The sequence below is a fragment of the Oncorhynchus kisutch genome, linkage group LG5 (assembly GCF_002021735.2).
Source record: "Oncorhynchus kisutch isolate 150728-3 linkage group LG5, Okis_V2, whole genome shotgun sequence".
Lineage (NCBI taxonomy): Eukaryota > Metazoa > Chordata > Actinopteri > Salmoniformes > Salmonidae > Oncorhynchus > Oncorhynchus kisutch.
The window spans coordinates 70,291,685-70,314,574 of NC_034178.2; the positions used below are offsets into that span (position 1 = coordinate 70,291,685).

The following is a 22,890-nucleotide window of genomic DNA, read 5'->3' on the forward strand; positions in this document are numbered from 1 at the left end:
AATGTCAAACCATTGATGTGAGGCTAATGCCTGTTTTCATGTTATTTTGGATGGGGGGGATTTATGCCCATCAGTCTAATCTGAGTGTTTGAATTTGTAACGCGTCGTGGCTGCATGAACATGTTAACGCGGCTGCATGGGATTTCACAGATTATCGTGGGGTGTGGTTTCATTGCATCCAATGGCAAGATAACGGAACGAGACGCTTGTGGATTTGACAGCTCTAACACGAGCCGTAACGCAATTCCACCTCCGACACCAGCAAAACAACACTATGTGGGATATCAATCTGACTGAATCTAGTCATTTTTCAATTTAAATACATTTGAATTGAACAGACATCGTAGACTTGTGCTCGTTCATGTGTTAGGTACTTAAGCTACAGTTTCTGGGCTTAATACAAAATGCTTAGAGAGGAAAAAGGAGACTGGTAGAACGAAGTAGATGCATATTGTTTTGTTTATTAGAATGGCATGTATAGAAAGAAACAACAGAGGAAAACTTCACGTGGATTCAAACGACAGAACTTTTCCTGTGAGGATTTAAGCAACAACAAAAAAGACATTGTAAGAAGTGTGACGGTATCTAATCAATAGAATATGTTGATATCTATTCTGCCACGACAACAGAAACGCTCATGTTTAAGTGCAATATTGTATTGTTTCGTGTCCTTTTGATTGGGTTATAGTCATGTGCATATTGTGTATTAAAGGGAAGGGAAAGGGGGGATACCTAATTCAGTTGTACAACTGAATGCCTTCAACTGAAATGTGTCTTCCGCATTAGAAAGAGTTGGAATGAGTATAGTCATCCTTATGGTTAAAAAAACCCGAGCCAAAACAAATGCCGCATTGCTGATCCTAGGGTCGCAAAATTCTTGTAACTTTCTCCAAAATTCCCAGGTTTTCCAGAAATCCGGTTTGGAAGATTGTAGATTTCCTGATGATTCTGGGAATCTTCAAAACGGGATTTCTAGAAAAACAACGGGTGGAGTTACCAGATTGTTGCGTCCCGAGCTAATCCCCCTGTATCCTCTCCAAAACGTTCCTATCAGTCACTCTTGTCTCAGTGATACTACGAGCTACGCAGAACAACACATATATTTAGCTGAACCATCAAGAGATGTTTTGCATAGACATCAATTCAAATTGAACTCATGCAAATGGGCTACAGTTGCGAGACGTTAGGAGAGAACAGAAAACACACACGGTGGACGAAGGTTTTGACAACAACGTTCAGTGGGGTGTCTGCATCCCGAAAAAGGCACCCTTGCCAACACAGTGCACTATATGTCAAGCGAGTGTAGTGAAAAGTAGTGCACAGTACAGGGAAGAAGGCAGCTTTTGAGACAGGCTATGAATGAGCGATTTACTAGTAAGTGAACACAGTAAATACCCTACAACTTACATCGTTTCGGTGTTTTTATAAAAATAAGTGAGTTCATATTTTACGGCATATTTATAAAAACTCAACACAAAACGTCTCTAATGCAATAACACCCCAGTAAGATAGAGTTATAATGTATTACAGTGCTAGTAGTAGTAGTATATATGTTGTCCTGTCTGTCTCTATTGGTCTGTAGGCTACAGCAGATGCACTCCTTCACTTCAGTATTGCTTGTCTTTCACACTGCTTGTGGTTATTTAGGTCTATAGAGTCTGTCAACACAAAGACCCAGCCCAATGTGTGTTTTAACCTGTGTGTGTGTGTGTGTGTGTGTGTGTGTGTGTGTGTGTGTGTGTGTGTGTGTGTGCGCGCGCTTGTGTGTGTGTGTGTGTGGCCGAGCTAACATGCAGAATTAGTCAAGAATAGCTAGTAAGTGTCATATTAGTTTGACAGCCGGGGTGAGAAAAACATCCTCATCCCTCATCCCTCATCCCTCATCCCTCATCCCAAGAGGGCTTTAGGTGTATAAATCCCAGTAGGACAGTTGGAAATACATGTACCCTGCTTTTAGCGTGTTCAATTATTCATTCTATTGACATATAAGATGTGGAAAAACACTTTCTCTCTATTCAACAGAAACGTTGCTAAAAACAACAACTTTGCTTTAGTAGGAGACAGACAGGAAGAAAGGCCTTCTTTAGTCAAAAGAGACAGGAAGGAAGAGAAGTATTAGTAGTTTTGGTAGTAGTACCTGGAGCCATTTTCCTCCTAAAAAAAACTAACATTTTATTGTAAAAGTAATACTCATCATAATAAATAAAATAAATTAAACAACACATTTCTAACAAAATGTGACAAAAAAACATGACAAAAATAACACTAAAAGAGAGTTTCTGAAGTCATTTTTAAAAACGTATTTTTTTTTTTTTTACATCGTTCTTCAAATACAAAAAAAAACCTGGAGTTGTATAAAGGAAGGAACACACATCATTGTATAAAAGCTGATACAGGAACATACAGTCGAGCATCAGTCACCAGTGTTTAAATGTAGAAACTCGTTGCGGGAATATTTCAGTAGAAGGCAATAATAAATAAAAGCAGTAGAGTAGAATGAAAGGACGGTGAGAGGAGGATAAAAGTGAAGGAAAGAATAGTCTGTGGCTGCATCTCAAACAGAACCCTTTTCCATATACAATACACTACTTTTGATCAGAACCCTGGTGGGGCCTAGAACCCTGGAGCACCATTAGCTCTGGTCAACAGAACTGCACTATAAAGGTGAGATGGGTTCCATCTGAGATGGGTTCCATTTGAGATGGGTTCCATCTGAGATGGGTTCCATCTGAGATGGGTTCCATTTGAGATGGGTTCCATCTGAGATGGGTTCCATTTGAGATGGGTTCCATTTGAGATGGGTTCCATCTGAGATGGGTTCCATTTGAGATGGGTTCCATTTGAGATGGGTTCCATCTGAGATGGGTTCCATTTGAGATGGGTTCCATTTGAGATGGGTTCCATTTGAGATACAGACTATGGCTTGATAGGCTTCCTTGGCCTGACAACATAAATATAGCTTTCTATACGAACTAATCCAAAGTTCCTCTTAGGGTATTGAAGGTAAGGGCTAAAGTCTCTAGAATGTACTACACAACTAGAAGAGAGAAGAGAATGGAGGAATATAACAACAACAACAAAAACAGCTGGAGAGAAGGATGGAGTGATGGAGGGATGGAGACGGACGTCATCAGTATGGCGCAAACTTCTGTCTCTCCGGTTTCTTCCCGATCCCGTTGGCCGAGGATATCTTCGCTGTGTAGGAGATCTGGGCCTGGGCATGGGCCCCAGCGGCGGCGGCTGCATTGGCGGCAGGGTTGGATAAAGCCAGGAAGGGTACAGATTGGATGGATTTCATGGATTGCATTCCAAGGAGGCTGGAGAGGGGGAGGGCCCCATAGGGGTGGGTGCCCATCATGGGGACTGCAGCGTGGGGGTGGGGGTGGGACATGCCAGGGCAGCCCATGGCAGCCAGGGTGGCAGCAGCTACAGCTGAAGACTGGGCTGGGGAGGGCGGTTGGCTGTAGGCCATGGTGAGGTCAGCAGGGGTCGACATGGAGGAAGACTGGGCGGTGGATTTGGCGGTCTCTAAACTGCACAAGGTGATAGGAGGAGGAGGATAGGAGGTGGAGGAAGAGGGGGGGGGGTTGGAGGTGTAGGGAGGGAAGGAGGGTGGAGGGAAGGACAAGGGAAGGGGGAAGGGGGAAGGAGGGAGTAACGGATGGAAAAGGATTAGAAGGTTAAAGAAATAAAAGACATGTTAAAAAAAGAGAAATTGAGTGAAATTAAAGAAATCAAATCAAAAGGAGATTAAAAATCTAAATGATAAAAGAGGTGTGTATTTCTGGAGGTTGTAACAGATTATTTTAGGGGGGGGGGGGGGGATCTTTCTGGCTCTCATGGAAGGAGTGGGTGCTATAAGTCAGGGTGATGGCTTGGGTAAGGGCTTGGGTAAGGGAAACACAAATAAGTTCAAAGTTCATTAGGATTTTCCTTATTCTGTAAAGGATCAAAGATACATGTTTTGTATTTGTCAATATATAAATATATAAATACATATATATATTTCATATTGTATTTGTATTGTCTGTAGTAATACTACAATGTGTATGCAGCGTGTAATACAGTGTAATAGATCGTGTTTAATGTCTAATGCAGAATGACTACAATGTGTTTTTTAGGGTAGAATTAATTATTGGAATGTTCATCTGGCTACACAGTCAAATCTTTGTTCTTTGTAGAAATGGGGTATGTTCAAAAATTCAGTCACTTTCAACTGTCTGATACAACACTTGGCAACAGAGAGGGTGAGCGAACGATGTAGTCTGACATCTCTTCTGATTGGAGGGGAGAGGTCCTTCCCGAGAGCAGTCACACAACATGAATAATCGTCACAAGATAAAAGACTTGATTTTAATCAGCAGTTTTAGTACACACTTCAAAATGTGTTGCTAGTTTTCTTATAGGACGAGCTGTTGAAAATGAATGTGTCAACATTATGTTATAACAAGATTAAACAAATCTGTAACCTGTGGAGGTAGATAAAAGTTAAGACTGTCTTTGAAGCAGTGAAATGTCCCCCTGGGATCATGAGTAGGGCCTGACGAGGGTCATGTTCATTAGGCACTGAACCGAAGAAAACGGACTGAAACAAGGAGGGACTACCTGGACTTGTCCAATAAGAAAGGTCTATATTCATTTTCCGTTGCAAAACATATTGGAACATTTTCTTCTGTTTTGTGCCTTACTGAACACAGCCCAGGTAAACCCTGAGTGGGGCCAGAGTTAATATATAACAATACATATCATAATACAGTATATGCCATTCAGGGGACACATTCATCCAAAGTGATTTACAGTCATGAGTACATACATTTGACGAAACCATGGTGTTAGAAGCTCTACCAACTGAGCTACAGAGGACCAGAACTTTGTCTTACCAGGAAGTGATGAGGTATTGGGCCAGGTTGATAGAGATGGGTGTCCCTGTGATGGTGACGGCTCTATCACTGGTGCTGTCCAGCTGGCTACCGATCTTTATCTGAGCCCCTGACACCTGGCGGATCTCATTGATCTTGGTGCCCTGACGCCCGATGATGGAGCCAATGAGCTTGGGGCAGAAAGACGGGTCCCGTTAGGACGAAAGGGGAGAGGTGTGTGTGTGTGTGAGTGTGTGTGTGTGTGTTTGTGTGTGTGAGTGTGTGTGTGTGTGAGAGAGAGAGAGAGAGAGAGAGAGAGAGAGAGAGAGAGAGAGAGAGTGTGCCCTGACGCCCGATGATGGGGCTAACGAGTTAAAGGAGGAACGTGAAGGTGACCATGACAATCAGATCACAATAACCACGGGGAAAGAATTTACTGTTGATAATACTAAATGTCCAGGGCTCACTTGAAAAACAGAGATGTGAATTGCAATGTGACTTCAATGTGACTTCAATGTGACTTCAATGTGACTTCAATGTGACTTCAATGTGACTTCAATGTGACTTCAATGTGACTTCAATGTGACTTCCCAGGATAAAAGATAATATAAATTCATCCAATATAAATATATAAAGGTTTGTGTATCATGGGGGAAAAAACAACATTGTCTTGAGTTTTATAAACAAACATACACTCGCTCTAAGCTCATCGCTTGTGTCTCATCTACTAGTAGAAAAGCCAATAACATCCCAAATCAGGTCAGACTTTCCACTAGATGTTGGAACTTTGCTGCTATAATAGCCTCCACTCTTCTGGGAAGACTTTCCACTAGATGTTGGAACATGGTGCGGGGACTTGCTTCCATTCAGTCACAAGAGCATTGGTGAGGTCGGACACTGATGTTGGGCGATTAGGTCTGGCTCACAGTTGGCGTTCCAATTCATCCCAAAGGTGTTCGATGGGTTTGAAGTCAGGGCTATATCCAGGCCAGTCAAGTTCTTCCACACCCATCTCAACAAACCATTTATGTATGGAGCTCGCTTTGTGCTCGGGGACATTGTCATGCTGAAACAGGAAAGGGCCTCCCACAAACTGTTGCTACAAAGTTGGAAGCACAGAATCATCTAGAATGTCATTGTAGCTGTAGTGTTAAGATTTCCCTTCACTGGACCTAAGGGCCCCGAATCATGATAAACAGCCCCAGACCATTATTTATCCTCCACCAAACTTTACAGTTGGCACTATGCATTGGGACAGGTAGCGTTTTCCTGGCATCCGCCAAACCCAGATTCATCTGTCAGACTGCCAGATATGGAAGCGTGATTCATCTCTCCAGAGAACGTGTTTCCACTGCTCCAGAATCCAATGGCGGCGAGCTTTACACCACTCCAGCTGACGCTTGGCATTATGCATGGTGATCTTAGGCTTGTGTGCGGCCATGGAAACCCATTTCATGACGCTCCCGATGAACAGTTATTGTGCTGACGTTGCTACCAGAGGCAGTTTGGAACTCAGTAGTGAGTGTTGCAGCCGAGGACAGACAATTTTTACGTGCTACCCTTTCTGTGAGCTTGTGTAGCCTACCACCGAGCCATTATTGATCCTAGATCCGTTTCCACTTCACAGTACTTACAGTAGACCGGGGCAGCTCTAGCAAGGCAGACATTTGACGAACTGACTTGTTTTCAAGGTGACATCCTATGACGTTGCCATGTTGAAAGTCGCATCTCTTCAGTGAGGCCCATTCTACTGCCAATGTTTTTTCTATGGAGATTGCATGGCGGTGTGATCAATTTTATACTACATGTCAGCAACGGGTTTGGCTGTGGTTTTCCATCACCACTAATTTGAAGGTGTGTCCACATACTTTTGTTTATATAGTGTAGCTAAACGGACTATCAGACTGTTTTTGCACTACGTTTTTGTTTGGACTGATCACTCTATTTCTAGTTACAGTGAGCTCCAAAGTATTGGGAACAGTGACACATTTTGGTTTGTTTTGGCTCTGTTCTACCAGCACATTGTTTTTGAAATGATACAATGACTATGAGGTTAAAGTGCAGGCTGTCAGTTTTATTTTGAGAGTATTTTTATCCATATTGGGTTGAACCGTTTTAGTAATTACAACACTTTCTGTACATAACCCCCCCCCCCCCATTTAAGGTACTACATATATTGGAACAAATTCACTTATACGTGGATTAAAGTAGTAATAAGTTAAGTATTTGGTCCCATATTCCTAGCACGCAATCATTACATCAAGCTCGTGACAAACCTGTTGAATGGCTGTGCTGTTTGTTTTGGTTGTAGATTATTTTGTGCCCAATAGTAATGAATGGTAAATAATGTATTTTGTCATTTTGGAGTCACTTTTATTGTCAATTAGAATATAATATGTTTCTAAACACTGAATGTGGATGCTACCATGGTTACAGATAGTCCTGAATGAATCCTGAATAATGATGAATGGGAAAGTTACAAACTCACAAATATCATACCCTAAAGACATGCTAACCTCTCACCATTACAATAACAGAGTAGGTTAGCATTTTATATCATACCCTCAAGACATGCTAACCTCTCACCATTACAATAACAGAGTAGGTTAGCATTTTATATCATACCCCCAAGACATGCTAACCTCTCACCATTACAATAACAGGGGAGGTTAGCATTTTATATCATACCCCCAAGACATGCTATCCTCTCACCATTACAATAACAGGGGAGGTTAGCATTTTATATCATACCCCCAAGACATGCTAACCTCTCACCATTACAATAACAGAGTAGGTTAGCATTTTATATCATACCCTCAAGACATGCTAACCTCTCATCATTACAATAACAGAGTAGGTTAGCATTTTATATCATACCCCCAAGACATGCTAACCTCTCACCATTACAATAACAGGGGAGGTTAGCATTTTATATCATACCCCCAAGACATGCTAACCTCTCACCATTACAATAACAGAGTAGGTTAGCATTTTATATCATACCCTCAAGACATGCTAACCTCTCACCATTACAATAACAGAGTAGGTTAGCATTTTATATCATACCCCCAAGACATGCTAACCTCTCACCATTACAATAACAGGGGAGGTTAGCATTTTATATCATACCCCCAAGACATGCTAACCTCTCACCATTACAATAACAGGGGAGGTTAGCATTTTGAGGATTGGTATGATATTTATGCCTCTGTAACTTTCTCTTTATGATGGATAAGGGATCATGGGAAACAGATAATGGGTAAGGTAGAATGGATAAGAAATAATGGATGAGGGAGAATGGATAATGTTTATGGATAAGGAGTAATACATTAAGGATAAGATATAACAGATAATGGATAAGGATGAGGAGGGATGAGTGAGAATGAATAAAGGATAAGAGATAATGAATAAAGGATAAGAGATAATGAATAAAGGACAATGGATACGGGATAATGGATAAGGGATAATGAATACGGGATAAGTGATAATGAATAAGGGAGAATGGATAAGGGGCAATGAATAATGGATAATGAATACGGGGTAGGGAGAATGGATAATGGATAAGAGATAATGAATAATGGAGAATGGATAAGGGATAATGAATATTGGATAAGAGATAATGAATAAAGGACAATGGATAAGGGACAATGAATAATGGATAATGAATAAGGGATAAGTGATAATGAATAATGGATAGGATGTAATGTATTAGGGAGAATGGATCCATCACAGACAGAAAAAACCCAGTGTCAGAGATCAGGATCATACCTGGATTCAGATACTATTTGAAATATTTCAAACACTTTTAGCTTTTTGGATCTAGTCTGTCTAGACTGGTTGAATTAACATTGTTTCCACGTCATTTTGATGAAATGATGTTGAACCAACATGGACCAGATGTTGAATTGACATCTGTGCCCAGTGCATCTGTTCTATTGGTTCCATTTAACCAGGCAGTAAAGGCCACATACAGTATTACAAAAATTATTTCAATTGAGCCCAGGTCAAGTCCCTCTTAGTCCCGTCCAGTGTCAGGCCTGAAGCACTTGATGGAGGGGCCCTAATGTAAGGAGACAGGTGATGGCGGGGCCCTAATGTCAGGAGACAGGTGATGGAGGGGCCCTAATGTAAGGAGACAGGTGATGGAGGGGCCCTAATGTAAGGAGACAGGTGATGGCGGGGCCCTAATGTAAGGAGACTGGTGATGGAGGGGCCCTAATGTAAGGAGACTGGTGATGGAGGGGCCCTAATGTAAGGTGACTGGTGATGGAGGGGCCCTAATGTAAGGAGACAGGTGATGGAGGGGCCCTAATTTAAGGAGACAGGTGATGGAGGAGTCCTAATGTCAGGAGACAGGTGATGGAGGGTTCCTAATGTCAAGAGACAGGTGATGGAGGGGCCCTAATGTAAGGGAGACAGGTGATGGAGGGGGCCCTAATTTAAGGAGACTGGTGATGGAGGGGCCCTAATGTAAGGAGACAGGTGATGGAGGGGCCCTAATGTAAGGAGACAGGTGATGGCGGGGCCCTAATGTCAGGAGACAGGTGATGGAGGGGCCCTAATGTAAGGAGACAGGTGATGGAGGGGCCCTAATGTAAGGAGACAGGTGATGGCGGGGCCCTAATGTAAGGAGACTGGTGATGGAGGGGCCCTAATGTAAGGAGACTGGTGATGGAGGGGCCCTAATGTAAGGAGACTGGTGATGGAGGGGCCCTAATGTAAGGAGACTGGTGATGGAGGGGCCCTAATTTAAGGAGACAGGTGATGGAGGAGTCCTAATGTCAGGAGACAGGTGATGGAGGGTTCCTAATGTCAAGAGACAGGTGATGGAGGGGCCCTAATGTAAGGAGACAGGTGATGGAGGGGCCCTAATTTAAGGAGACTGGTGATGGAGGGGCCCTAATGTAAGGAGACAGGTGATGGAGGGGCCCTAATGTAAGGAGGCAGGTAATGGTGGGGCCCTAATGTAAGGAGACAGGTGATGGAGGGGCCCTAATGTCAGGAGACAGGTGATGGAGGGGCCCTAATTTAAGGAGACTGGTGATGGAGGGGCCCTAATTTAAGTAGACTGGTGATGGAGAGGCCCTAATGTCAGGAGACAGGTGTGACACCAACATGGACGTGTTGACAGGTAGATATGCTGTCTGATGGACAGACCATGACCCCATTTAGTTCCCCCCTCACTCCTCTGCTCTCATGTCCTCTCTCAATTCAATTCAATTCAATTCAAGGGCTTTATTGGGATGGGAAACATGTGTTAACATTGCCAAAGCAAGTGAGGTAGATAATATATAAAGTGAAATAAACAATAAAAATTAACAGTAAACATTACACATACAGAAGTTTCTCTCTCTCCCCATCTCTCTCTCTCTCTTACTCTCTCTTTCTCTCTCTCCCTTGTTTTTCTCTCATAAACTCCCTCCCCACCTCTCTCTCTCTCTCTCTCTCCCCATCTCTCTCTCTCCCCATCTCTCTCTCCCCATCTCTCTCTCTCTCTCCCTCCCCATCTCTCTCTCTCTCTCCCCATCTCTCTCTCTCTTCACATCTCTCTCTCTCCCCATCTCTCTCTCTCCCCATCTCTCTCTCTCCCCCATCTCTCTCTCTCTCTCTCTCTCTCTCCCCATCTCTCTCTCTCTCCCCATCTCTCTCTCTCTCCCCATCTCTCTCTCTCTCCCCATCTCTCTCTCCCCCCACCTCTCTCTCTCTCCCCATCTCTCTCTCTCTCCCCATCTCTCCCCATCTCTCTCTCTCCCCCCATCTCTCTCTCTCTCTCTCTCTCTCCCCATCTCTCTCTCCTCTCCCCATCTCTCTCTCCCCATCTCTCTCTCTCTCCCCATCTCTCTCTCTCTCCCCCCACCTCTCTCTCTCTCCCCATCTCTCTCTCTCCCCATCTCTCTCTCTCCATCTCTCTCCCCATCTCTCTCTCTCCCCATCTCTCTCTCTCTCCCCATCTCTCTCCCCATCTCTCTCTCTCTCTCTCCTCTCCCTCTCTCCCATCTCTCTCTCCCCATCTCTCTCTCTCCCCATCTCTCTCTCTCTCTCTCTCTATCTCTCTCTCTCTCTCTCTCTCTCTCTCTCCCCATCTCTCTCTCTCTCTCCCCATCTCTCTCTTTCTCCATATCAAAAACATTCCCTTTCTCACCACCCAGGGCCTGAACTGTTACCCCCTCCCTTCCTCCACATCCCCCACTGCAGTCTATTAATGGCCTGCTGATTATTAGGGGGACGAAGCTAAGTGCCCACAGATGAGTGCCAGGTCTGAACCACTCTGTCTGACACACAACACAGGACTGTAGCCACGCCAGGCCAGCCTCCCATCTCTCAGTCTGTCTGACACACAACACAGGACTGTAGCCACGCCAGGCCAGCCTCCCATCTCTCAGTCTGTCTGACACACAGCACAGGACTGTAGCCACGCCAGGCCAGCCTCCCATCTCTCAGTCTGTCTGACACACAACACAGGACTGTAGCCACGCCAGGCCAGCCTCCCATCTCTCAGTCTGTCTGACACACAGCACAGGACTGTAGCCACGCAAGGCCAGCCTCCCATCTCTCAGTCTGTCTGACACACAACACAGGACTGTAGCCACGCCAGGCCAGCCTCCCATCTCTCAGTCTGTCTGACACACAACACAGGACTGTAGCCACGCCAGGCCAGCCTCCCATCTCTCAGTCTGTCTGACACACAGCACAGGACTGTAGCCACGCCAGGCCAGCCTCCCATCTCTCAGTCTGTCTGACACACAACACAGGACTGTAGCCACGCCAGGCCAGCCTCCCATCTCTCAGTCTGTCTGACACACAACACAGGACTGTAGCCACGCCAGGCCAGCCTCCCATCTCTCAGTCTGTCTGACACACAACACAGGACTGTCTGCACGGTGTTAGATGGATGTGGACACAGTGGAAACAGGGCTATTTTTGGGTGGATTCCCTGCTGCAGCTGTAATGTGAAGAAAAAAAAGCTTGTTATGTGGAACTGGTGAGCTGGAGGACGTCACAGCCCACCCTGCACACACACACACACACACATACACACACACACACACACACACATACACATACACACACACACACACACACACACACACACACACACACACACACACACACACACACACACACACACACATACACACTCCCCCACCCAGATAGAGCCCCTCTGGGCCGTTTTCAGCAGTGCGTGCCTGTCGGGCTTAGTGCCTCTCTGCCTCTCTGTGGTTGCTATTGTGTTTATGTGCTCCAGACTCTCTCTCTTTCTCTATCTCTCTCTAGCTTGCTCTCTTTTGACTCTCTTTCTCTCTCTCTCTACCCCTTCTCTCTTTCTCTCGCTCTCTCTCTCTACCCCCACTCTCTCTCCTCTCTCTTGACTGCCTTCCTCCCTCTCTCTCTTATATCACTCTCTTTCCCCCAACCATCTCCCTCTTTTCCTATTGTTCTCCTTCAGGGAGAAAAGTGAGAGAGAGAAGAGAGAGAGAGAAGAGAGATTGGGAGAGATAGGGAGAGAAAAGAGAGGGAGATAGAAGAGAAAGAATAGAGAGAGAAAGATAAAAGATAGAGATAAAGAGAGAGTGAGAAGAGAGAGAAGAGAGAGAAGAGAGAGAGATAGAGCGAGAGAGAGAGAGAGGAGAGAGAGATAGAGAAGAGAGAGAGAGGGAGTTAGAGAGAGAGAGAAAAGAGAGATGGAGAGAGAGACAGAGAGAGAAAAGAGAGAGAGAGAGAGAGAGAGAGAGAGAGAGAGAGAGAGAGAGAGAGAGAGAGAGAGAGAGAGAGAGGAGAGAGAGAGAGAGAGAGAAGTTAGAGAGAGATAGATAGAGAGAAAAGAGAGAGAGAGAGAGAGAGAGAGAGAGAGAGAGAGAGAGAGAGAGAGAGAGATAGATAGAGAGGGAGAAGAGAGAGAGATAGAGAGAGGAAAGAGAGAGAGAGAGAGAGAGAGAGAGGAGAGAGAGACAAATTTGACCCCAATAACTACCGTGGAATATGCGTCAACAGTAACCTTGGGAAAATCCTCTGCATTATCATTAACAGCAGACTCGTACATTTCCTCAATGAAAACAATGTACTGAGCAAATGTCAAATTGGCTTTTTACCAAATTACCGTACAACAGACCACATATTCACCCTGCACACCCTAATTGACAACCAAACAAACAAAAACAAAGGCAGTCTTCTCATGCTTTGTTGATTTCAAAAAAGCCCTCATCTCAATCTGGCATGAGGGTCTGCTATACAAACTGATGGAAAGTGGTGTTGGGGGTAAAACATACGACGTTATAAAATCCATGTACACAAACAACTTGTGTGCGGTTAAAATTGGCAAAAAACACACAAATTTCTTCACACAGGGTCGTGGGGTTAGACAGGGATGCAGCTTAAGCCCCACCCTCTTCTACATATGTATCAACGAATTGGCGCGGGCACTAGAAAAGTCTGCAGCACCCGGCCTGACCCTACTAGAATCCGAAGTCAAATGTCTACAATTTGCTAATGATCTGGTGCTTCTGTCACCAACCAAGGAGGGCCTACAGCAGCACCTAGATCTTCTGCACAGATTCTGTCAGACCTGGGCCCTAACAGTAAATCTCAGTAAGACCAAAATAATGGTGTTCCAAAAAAGGTCCAGTCGCCAGGACCACAAATACAAAATTCCATCTAGACACTGTTGCCCTAGAGCACACAAAAAACTATACATACCTCGGCCTAAACATCAGCGCCACAGGTAACTTCCACAAAGCTGTGAACGATCTGAGAGACAAGGCAAGAAGGGCCTTCTATGCCATCAAAAGGAACATACATTTCAACATGCCAATTAGGATCTGGCTAAAAATACTTGAATCAGTCATAGAGCCCATTGCCCTTTATGGTTGTGAGGTCTGGGGTCTGCTCACCAACCAAGACTTCACAAAATGGGACAAACAGACTCTGCATGCAGAATTCTGCAAAAACATCCCCCGTGTACAACGCAGAACACCAAATAATGCATGCAGAGCAGAATTAGGCCGATACCCACTAATCATCAAAATCCAGAAAAGAGCTGTTAAATTCTACAACCAAACCTTCCATAACAAGGTCATCACCTACAGAGAGATGAACCTGGAGAAGAGTCCCCTAAGCAAGCTGGTCCTGGGGCTCTGTTCACAAACACAAACACACCCCACAGAGCCCCAGGACAGCAGCACAATTAGACCCAACCAAATAATGAGAAAACAAAAAGATAATTACTTGACAAATTGGAAAGAATTAACAAAAAAACAGAGCAAACTAGAATGCTATTTGGCCCTAAACAGAGAGTACACAGTGGCAGAACCGACTGTGAACCGACCACTGAACCGACCACTGTGACTGACCCAAACCTAAGGAAAGCTTTGACTATGTATAGACTCAGTGAGCATAGCCTTGCTATTGAGAAAGGCCCGCCGTAGGCAGACATGGCTCTCAAGAGATGGCAGGCTATGTGCTCATTGCCCACAAAATGAGGTGAAAACTGAGCTGCTCTTCCTAACCTCCTGCCCAATGTATGACCATATTAGAGAGACATATTTCCCTCAGATTACACAGATCCACAAAGAATTCGAAAAGGAATCCAATTTTGATAAACTCCCATATCTACTGGGTGAAATTCCACAGTGTGCCATCACAGCAGCAAGATTTGTGACCTGTTGCCACGAGAAAAGGGCAACCAGTGAAGAACCAGTGAAGAACAAACACCATTGTAAATACAACCCATATGTATTGTAAATACACCCATTATGCTTATTTATTTTCCCTTGTGTACTTTAACCATTTGTACATTGTTACAACACTGTATATATATATAATAATTAATATGACATGTGTAATGTCTTTATTGTTTTGAAACTTCTGTATGTGTAATGATTACTGTAAATTTTTATTGTTTATTTCACTTTTGTATATTATCTACCTCACTTGCTTTGGCAATGTTAACACATGTTTCCCATGCCAATAAAGCCCTTGAATTGAATTGAATTGATAGAGAGAGAGAGAGAGAGAGAGAGACAGAGAGAGCGACCTTTGACAACTTTATCCATGAATCTTTAATGCAAGCCCTCTGTATTGGAAGACCACAGAAACGCAATGACGGAATGCCAAACAATGGCCATGTCTGAAAACATTACCATCCATCAAGTCCATGCTTCCATTGTTGTTTTAAAGCTCATTGGAGAAGGGGATCCAAGGTTCCCCCCCCTGACTTCCTCCTTCAATGAGCTTTGTGAATGTAGGAAGCAACGACTTGATAGCTGGTAACATTTTCAGACACAGCCAATATATTAACTGGGCCGTGGGTGGGCTGAGCTGGGGAGGGGGTAGGCTGGGGTAGGGTGGGCTGAGCTGGGGAGGGGGTAGGCTGGGGTAGGGTGGGCTGAGCTGGGGAGGGGGTAGGCTGGGGTAGGGTGGGCTGAGCTGGGGAGGGGGTAGGCTGGGGTAGGGTGGGCTGAGCTGGGGAGGGGGTAGGCTGGAGTAGGGTGGGCTGAGCTGGGGAGGGGGTAGGCTGGAGTAGAGTGGGCTGAGCTGGGGAGGGGGTAGGCTGGAGTAGGGTGGGCTGAGCTGGAGTAGGGTGGGCTGAGCTGGGGAGGGGGTAGGCTGGAGTAGGGTGGGCTGAGCTGGGGAGGGGGTAGGCTGGAGGGGGTAGGCTGGGGTAGGGAGGGCTGAGCTGAGCTGGGGAGGGGGTAGGCTGGGGTAGGGTGGGCTGAGCTGGGGAGGGGGTAGGCGGGAGTAGGGTGGGCTGAGCTGGGGAGGGGGTAGGCTGGAGTAGGGTGGGCTGAGCTGGAGTAGGGTGGGCTGAGCTGGGGAGGGGGTAGGCTGGAGTAGGGTGGGCTGAGCTGGGGAGGGGGTAGGCTGGAGGGGGTAGGCTGGGGTAGGGAGGGCTGAGCTGGGGAGGGGGTAGGCTAGAGAAGGGTGGGCTGAGCTGGGGAGGGGGTAGGCTGGGGTAGGGAGGGCTGAGCTGGGGAGGGGGTAGGCTAGAGAAGGGTGGGCTGAGCTGGGGAGGGGGTAGGCTGGAGTAGGGTGGGCTGAGCTGGAGTAGGGTGGGCTGAGCTGGGGAGGGGGTAGGCTGGAGTAGGGTGGGCTGAGCTGGGGAGGGGGTAGGCTGGAGTAGGGTGGGCTGAGCTGGGGAGTGGGTAGGCTGGGGTAGGGTGGGCTGAGCTGGGGAGGGGGTAGGCTGGAGTAGGGTGGGCTGAGCTGGGGAGGGGGTAGGCTGGAGTAGGGTGGGCTGAGCTGGAGTAGGGTGGGCTGAGCTGGGGAGGGGTAGGCTGGAGTAGGGTGGGCTGAGCTGGGGAGGGGGTAGGCTGGGGTAGGGAGGGCTGAGCTGGGGAGGGGGTAGGCTGGGGTAGGGACGGCTAAGCTGGGGAGGGGGTAGGCTGGGGTGGTAACGGCTGAGCTGGGGAGGGGGTAGGCTGGGGTAGGGAGGGCTGAGCTGGGGAGGGGGTAGGTTGGGGTAGGGACGGCTGAGCTGGGGAGGGGTTGGCTGGGGTGGTAACGGCTGAGCTGGGGAGGGGGTAGGCTGGGGTAGGGACGGCTGAGCTGGGGAGGGGGTAGGCTGGGGTGGTAACGGCTGAGCTGGGGAGGGCTCTTGCTGAAAGCCCTCTGGTTGCCTTATTTACTGCTGTGTTGTGACAGCACAGAGCCTCTCAGCATGTCAGACATCATGACTAGATTTAGTTCAAACTCATAGAGCTCCGCTGAGACTTATGGATGGACAGACAGGAGAGAGAGAGAGAGAGAAAGAGAAATAGAGTGATAGAGAGAGATGACATCTTTATGATATCACCTCAACCAGTTTTGCTCATTGGGTTAGAGGCAACATTGAAGCAGAGAACAGTGAGGTGTCTGACTGAGTGAATAATAATATGTTTAGTCACTTTAACCATGTGTACATGTATAAGTATATAGCCTGATGATGACGGAATGAGGTGTCTAACTGACTGAAAAACAATATGTTTAGGTCTGTTATGTGTCAGCGTTTGTTACACAGCAGACAAACTATTGCTAGATAAACTTACGTCATTTGGAATGTGCAGCACCGTGACGTGGTCTGTGTGTGTGTGCGCGCGTGTGCGTGTGTGTATGTGCGTGTGTGCGTGCGTGCATGCGTGTGTGCGTGCGTGTGTGTGTGTGCGCGCGTGCGTGCGTGCATGCGTGTGTGCGTGCGTGTGTGTGTGTGCGTGCGTGCGTGCATGCGTGTGTGCGTGCGCGTGTGTGTGTGCGTGCGTGCGTGCGTGCGCGTGTGTGTGTGGCACTGTTTCTTACATCATTTGGAATGAGTAGCTCCTGTGATGTGGTCTGTGAATTGGAGTCCATTCCTGATGGGAGATAAGAGAGGTAACTAAACCCTAGGGAAATCACACAGTCAATTAAAACATGGAAACATCACCACAGTCAAAATAACACATTTTCCAGTTAAAAGCCCAGTTATATAATGGGGAATAAAACATTACAAACACTTCTGTATGCTTTATGTGCTGGTGATCAATCTGCTGTTGGATTCCTTCACCTCTCTGAAACATATTCAGTGTGGAAGTGTGAAGAACTGCTTTTCAACTCATATCATCTGCGTGCCTCAAGACCGCCTTGGCATTGCTTGGGGAGTTAACGCAAGTCTTTACAGATGCTGTATCTTAATCTGACCCAGTTTGTCACAGCAGGAAAATTATCCACCAGCAACAGGAAATGTGAATCTTTATGTAGATTATAATTAATGCACAATTTTTTATAGGGGTAGATTCGTTAAACCATGACAACAATACAAGTTTTCATTTCCTGCTGTACAGGAAATTTGATCATCCTGTTGTTGCATGGAATTCCATGCAACAACAGGATGATCAAATTATGATATGGCATCTCTAAGCAAATCTTTATGCTTCTATTTCTGCTCTGTTTCTACTCAAATCAAATCAAATCAAATGTATTTATATAGCCCTTCGTACATCAGCTGATATCTCAAAGTGCTGTACAGAAACCCAGCCTAAAACCCCAAACAGTAAGCAATGCAGGTGTAGAAGCACGAGTACTGAGAAGTAATCCACTGTTTCTCGTCCTCCTCTCCTGTTCACAGCAGGGATGGGATATGTACCTTGGCTTTCTAAATAGACTGTGTTCTTTAATAGACTGTAACACTGCCTTAACTGATGAGCTTCTACCTGTAATATAATACAACCTCCCATTCACCCTCTCCTCGCTGCTCCTCTCTCTCTCTCTCTCTCTCTCTCTCTCTCTCTCTCTCTCTCTCTCTCTCTCTCTCTTTCTCTCTGTCTCTCTCTCTCTCTCTCTCTCTCTCTCTCTCTCTCTCTCTCTCTCTCTTTCTCTCTGTCTCTCTCTCTCTCTCTCTCTCTCTCTCTCTCTCTCTCTCTCCTCTTGTCTCTCTCTCTCTCTCTCTCTCCTCTCCTCTCCTCACCTCTCTCTCTCTCTCTCTCTCTCTCTCTCTCTCTCTCTCTCTCTCTCTCTCTATCCTCTCTCCTCTCTCCTCTCTCTCTCTCTCTCTCTTTCCTCTCGTCTCTCTCACTCTCTCTCTCTCTCCTCTCGTTCCTCTCCTCTCCTCACCACTCTCTCTCTCTCTCTCTCTCTCTCTCCTCTCGTCTCTCTCTCTCTCCCTCTCTCTCTCTCTCTCTCTCTCTCTCTCTCTCTCTCTCTCTCTTCCTCTCGTCTCTCTCTCTCTCCTCTCCTCTCCTCTCATCTCATCTCTCTCCTCTCATCTCCTCGCGTCTCATCTCCTCTCTCTCCTCTAATCTCCTCACTCTCTCTCATTCTATCTAAATCACTGCTTTAGCTACAGACAGTGGAAGCTATTATTGTGTTGCTGTTATGCATGTTGAAGCTTATAAAGAAATGATTTTATTCATGTTAAAGCTTGTAAAGAAACACCATTATGCATTTCAAGCGTGTAAATAAACAACAAAAACATAATCTCTCTACATTGAAGTACATGTTTAGCCTTCTATTGACGCTCTACAGAACAAGCTTCTCATTTATATCAATATATCCTTCTACAGTGCTGACTGACTGATTCCGTCATGAATCATCAATACATATTTATTATGATGAGGCATGTCTGCCTGGAGAAGATCTGAAGAAGAGCAGGGAAGGAGGAAATAATACGTCCTCATTGACAAAAGAAAGCTCCTCTTTGGTTCCCTTTGAAATCTGTAATGGACTGTTAAAGCCTCCTGCTGCTGACACCCTATTCCCTACGTACAGTATGGCACCCTATTCCCTGGGTATGGCACCCTATTCCCTATGTATGGCACCCTATTCCCTGGGAATGGCACCCTATTCCCTATGTATGGCACCCTATTCCCTGGGTATTGCACCCTATTCCCTGTGTATGGCACCCTATTCCCTGGGTATGGCACCCTATTCCCTGGGTATTGCACCCTATTCCCTATGTATGGCACCCTATTCCCTATGTATGGCACCCTATTCCCTGTGTATGGCACCCTATTCCCTATGTATGGCACCCTATTCCCTATGTATGGCACCCTATTCCCTATGTATGGCACCCTATTCCCTGTGTATGGCACCCTATTCCCTACGTATGGAACCCTATTCCCTGTGCACGGCACCCTATTCCCTACTTATGGCACCCTATTCCCTGTGTATGGAACCCTATTCCCTGTGTATGGAACCCTATTCCCTGTGTCTAGTACCCTATTCCCTGTGTCTGGTACCCTATTCCCTGTGTATGGTACCCTATTCCCTGTGTCAGGTACCCTATTCCCTACGTACAGTATGGCACCCTATTCCCTATGTATGGCACCCTATTCCCTTTGTATGGAACCCTATTCCCTACGTACAGTATGGAACCCTATTCCCTGTGTATGGCACCCTATTCCCTGTGTATGGTACCCTATTCCCTGTGTATGGCACCCTATTCCCTATGTATGGCACCCTATTCCCTACGTACAGTATGGAACCCTATTCCCTGTGTATGGAACCCTATTCCCTGTGTATGGCACCCTATTTCATACGTACAGTATGGAACCCTATTCCCTGTGTATGGTACCCTATTCCCTGTGTATGGTACCCTATTCCCTGTGTATGGTACCCTATTCCCTGTGTATGGAACCCTATTCCCTGTGTATGGTACCCTATTCCCTATGTATGTCACCCTATTCCCTGTGTATGGTACCCTATTCCCTGTGTATGGCACCCTATTCCATGTGTATGGTACCCTATTCCCTATGTATGGCACCCTATTCCCTGGGTATGGTACCCTATTCCCTATGTATGGCACCCTATTCCCTGTGTATGGCACCCTATTCCCTGTGTATGGTACCCTATTTCCTATGTATGGCACCCTATTCCCTGTGTATGGTACCCTATTCCCTATTCACTACTTTTGACCAGAGCCCTAGCACTAAGGGTAATACGATGCTTTTTTGGGCTGCAGGCGCTGAAATCCTCAGGAGAAGAGAGGAGAGCTAAATTGGCCCTGTTCCCCATTTGTGTCTATCCCTACCTGGATCAGGTCTAATCTACACTTAACATACGGACCATGGATGGACAGGCCTGGGGCTGACACAGAGGCAGAATGGGAGCAACATAGACAATATCTTTCCCCTGATTCAGAGGGGCTTTCTGGACACTCAGGGTTCTTTAAAGGGACAGGATTCAGAGGGGCTTTCTGGACACTCAGGGTTCTTTAAAGGGACAGGATTCAGAAGGGCTTTCTGGACACTCAGGGTTCTTTAAAGGGACAGGATTCAGAGGGGCTTTCTGGACACTCAGGGTTCTTTAAAGGGACAGGATTCAGAGGCGCTTTCTGGACACTCAGGGTTCTTTAAAGGGACAGGATTCAGAGGGGCTTTCTGGACACTCAGGGTTCTTTAAAGGGACAGGATTCAGAGGCGCTTTCTGGACACTCAGGGTTCTTTAAAGGATAGGATTCAGAAGGGCTTTCTGGACAATCAGGGTTCTTTAAAGGGACCGGGTTCATGGTAAATATAGGTGTGCCAGAGTGGAGCCACTGTGGTGTGGAAGAAATCATATTATATGTGGACAACGTATCTATCTGATGGAATAAATCATTAAATGGTTCCATATGCCTCACATCCTTTCAGTCTGGGGTCATTTACACTGAATGGGCTAAGTCACAGCAGCACTAAAAGTACAATGGAAAAAAGCTTGTAGGAATGTAGTCGTAGGATGGACGTTGTAGTAAGGACGTTGTAGTAAGGATGTGGTAGTAATGTCGTTGTAGGGTGGTTGTTGTAGGAAGGACGTTGTAGTAAGGACGTTGTAGGAAGGACGTTGTAGGAAGGACGTTGTAGGAAGGACGTTGTAGGATGGACGTTGTAGGATGGACGTTGTAGGAAGGACGTTGTGGGAAGGACGTTGTAGGAAGGACGTTGTAGGAAGGTCGTTGTAGGAAGGTTATTGTAGGAACTCCAACAAAGTAACTTCAAAAGCAAAGTCAGTCAGAACTGTCAGACCGATTATAGTCTGTTCTCCCTCTGTGTGTCACCTTTCCCTGTCTCACACTCTACCACTCTCCCCCTCTACCTCTCCTCCTCTTCCTCTCTCTCTGTCTCACACTCTACCACTCTCCCCCTCTACCTCTCCTCCTCTTCCTCTCTCCCTGTCTCACACTCTACCACTCTCCCCCTCTACCTCTCCTCCTCTTCCTCTCTCCCTGTCTCACACTCTACCACTCTCCCCCTCTACCTCTCCTCCTCTTCCTCTCTCCCTGTCTCACACTCTACCACTCTCCCCCTCTACCTCTCCTCCTCTTCCTCTCTCCCTGTCTCACACTCTACCACTCTCCTCCTCTCCCTGTCCTCCTCTTCCTCTCTCCCTGTCTCCCCCTCACCCCCTCTACCTGTCCTCCTCTTTCTCTCTCCCCCTCTACCTCTCTCCCCCTCTACCTGTCCTCCTCTTCCTCTCTCCCTGTCTCCCCCTCTACCTCTCTCCCCTCTCCAACTCTACCTCTCTCCCCCTCTATCTCTCCTCATCTTCCTCTCAACCTCTCTCCCCCCTCCCCTCTACCTCTCTACATCTCCCCCTCCACCTCTCCCCCTCTACTTCTCTCCCCCTCCACCTCTCCTCCTCTTCTCTCTCCCCCTCTACCCCCCTGCCCCTCCACCTCTCCCCCTCTACTTCTCTCTCCCTCTACCTCTCTATATCTCCCCCTCCACCTCTCCTCCTCTTTCTCTCTCTCACACTCTACCCCCCTCCCCCTCTACCTCTCTCCTCCTCTTCCTCTCTCCCTGTCGCCCCCTCTACCTCTCTACATCTTCCCCTCCACCTCTCCTCCTCTACCTCTCTCCCCCCTCTACCTCTCTCCCCTTCTCCACCTCTACCTCTGTCCTTCTTTTCACTTCTTCACCTCTACCTCTCTGCCCCTCTACCTCGCCTCCTCTTTCTCTCTCCCTGTCTCCCCCTCTACCTCTCTCCCCTCTAACTCTCCTCCTCTACCTCTCTCCCACTCTCCCCCTCTACCTCTCCTCCTCTTCCTCCCTCCCCCTCTACCTCTCTGCCCCTCTACCTCGCCTCCTCTTTCTCTCTCCCTATCTACCTCTCTACCTCTCCCCCCCTCTCCCCCTCTAACTCTCCTCCTCTACCTCTCTCCCCCTCTCCCCCTCTAACTCTCCTCCTCTACCTCTCCTCCTCTTCCTCTCTCCCCCTCTCCCCCTCTACCTCTCTAACTCTCCTCCTCTCCACCTCTTCCCCTCTCCCTCTCTCCTCTTCCTCTCTCCCTGTCTCACCCTCTCCAGATCAGCACCTCTACCCACTCAGGTCCCAGCAGCTCTCCTTCAGGATGTAGTCCCCTGAATAGCCACCATCCCCAGGGGTTGTACCAGATGCAGTACATACCAGGTATGACAGAGTTGGTCTGCTGTTGGTTCATCTGGGCGGCCAGGCCTTGCTGCTGCATAGACAACTGGTGAAGCTTGGCCAACTGAAACACAGGGGGTAGACAGACAGACAGACAGACAGAGACAGACAGACAGACAGACAGACAGACAGACAGACAGACAGACAGACAGACAGACAGGACAGACAGACAGACAGACAGACA

At 46.9% G+C, this 22,890-nt stretch overlaps 1 protein-coding gene across 2 annotated transcripts in view; it reads right to left on the minus strand.

Annotated features, from left to right (window-relative positions):
• Positions 1 to 441: 441 nt before the first annotated feature.
• The window catches only part of pcbp4 (poly(rC) binding protein 4), a 139,547-nt gene continuing 117,098 nt past the window's right edge, over positions 442 to 22,890 (minus strand). The window contains exons 11-14 of one of the 2 annotated variants that reach the window (XM_031825752.1): positions 22,686 to 22,770; positions 17,127 to 17,179; positions 4,881 to 5,050; positions 442 to 3,533 (exon numbers count right to left, since the gene is read on the minus strand). In XM_031825752.1, the coding sequence (XP_031681612.1) occupies positions 3,131 to 3,533; positions 4,881 to 5,050; positions 17,127 to 17,179; positions 22,686 to 22,770 (711 nt within the window). In that variant the 3' untranslated portion in view covers positions 442 to 3,130. Of the gene's footprint in view, positions 3,887 to 4,880; positions 5,051 to 17,126; positions 17,180 to 22,685; positions 22,771 to 22,890 lie in introns of both variants that reach the window. The other variant, XM_031825753.1, reaches the window with a different exon arrangement.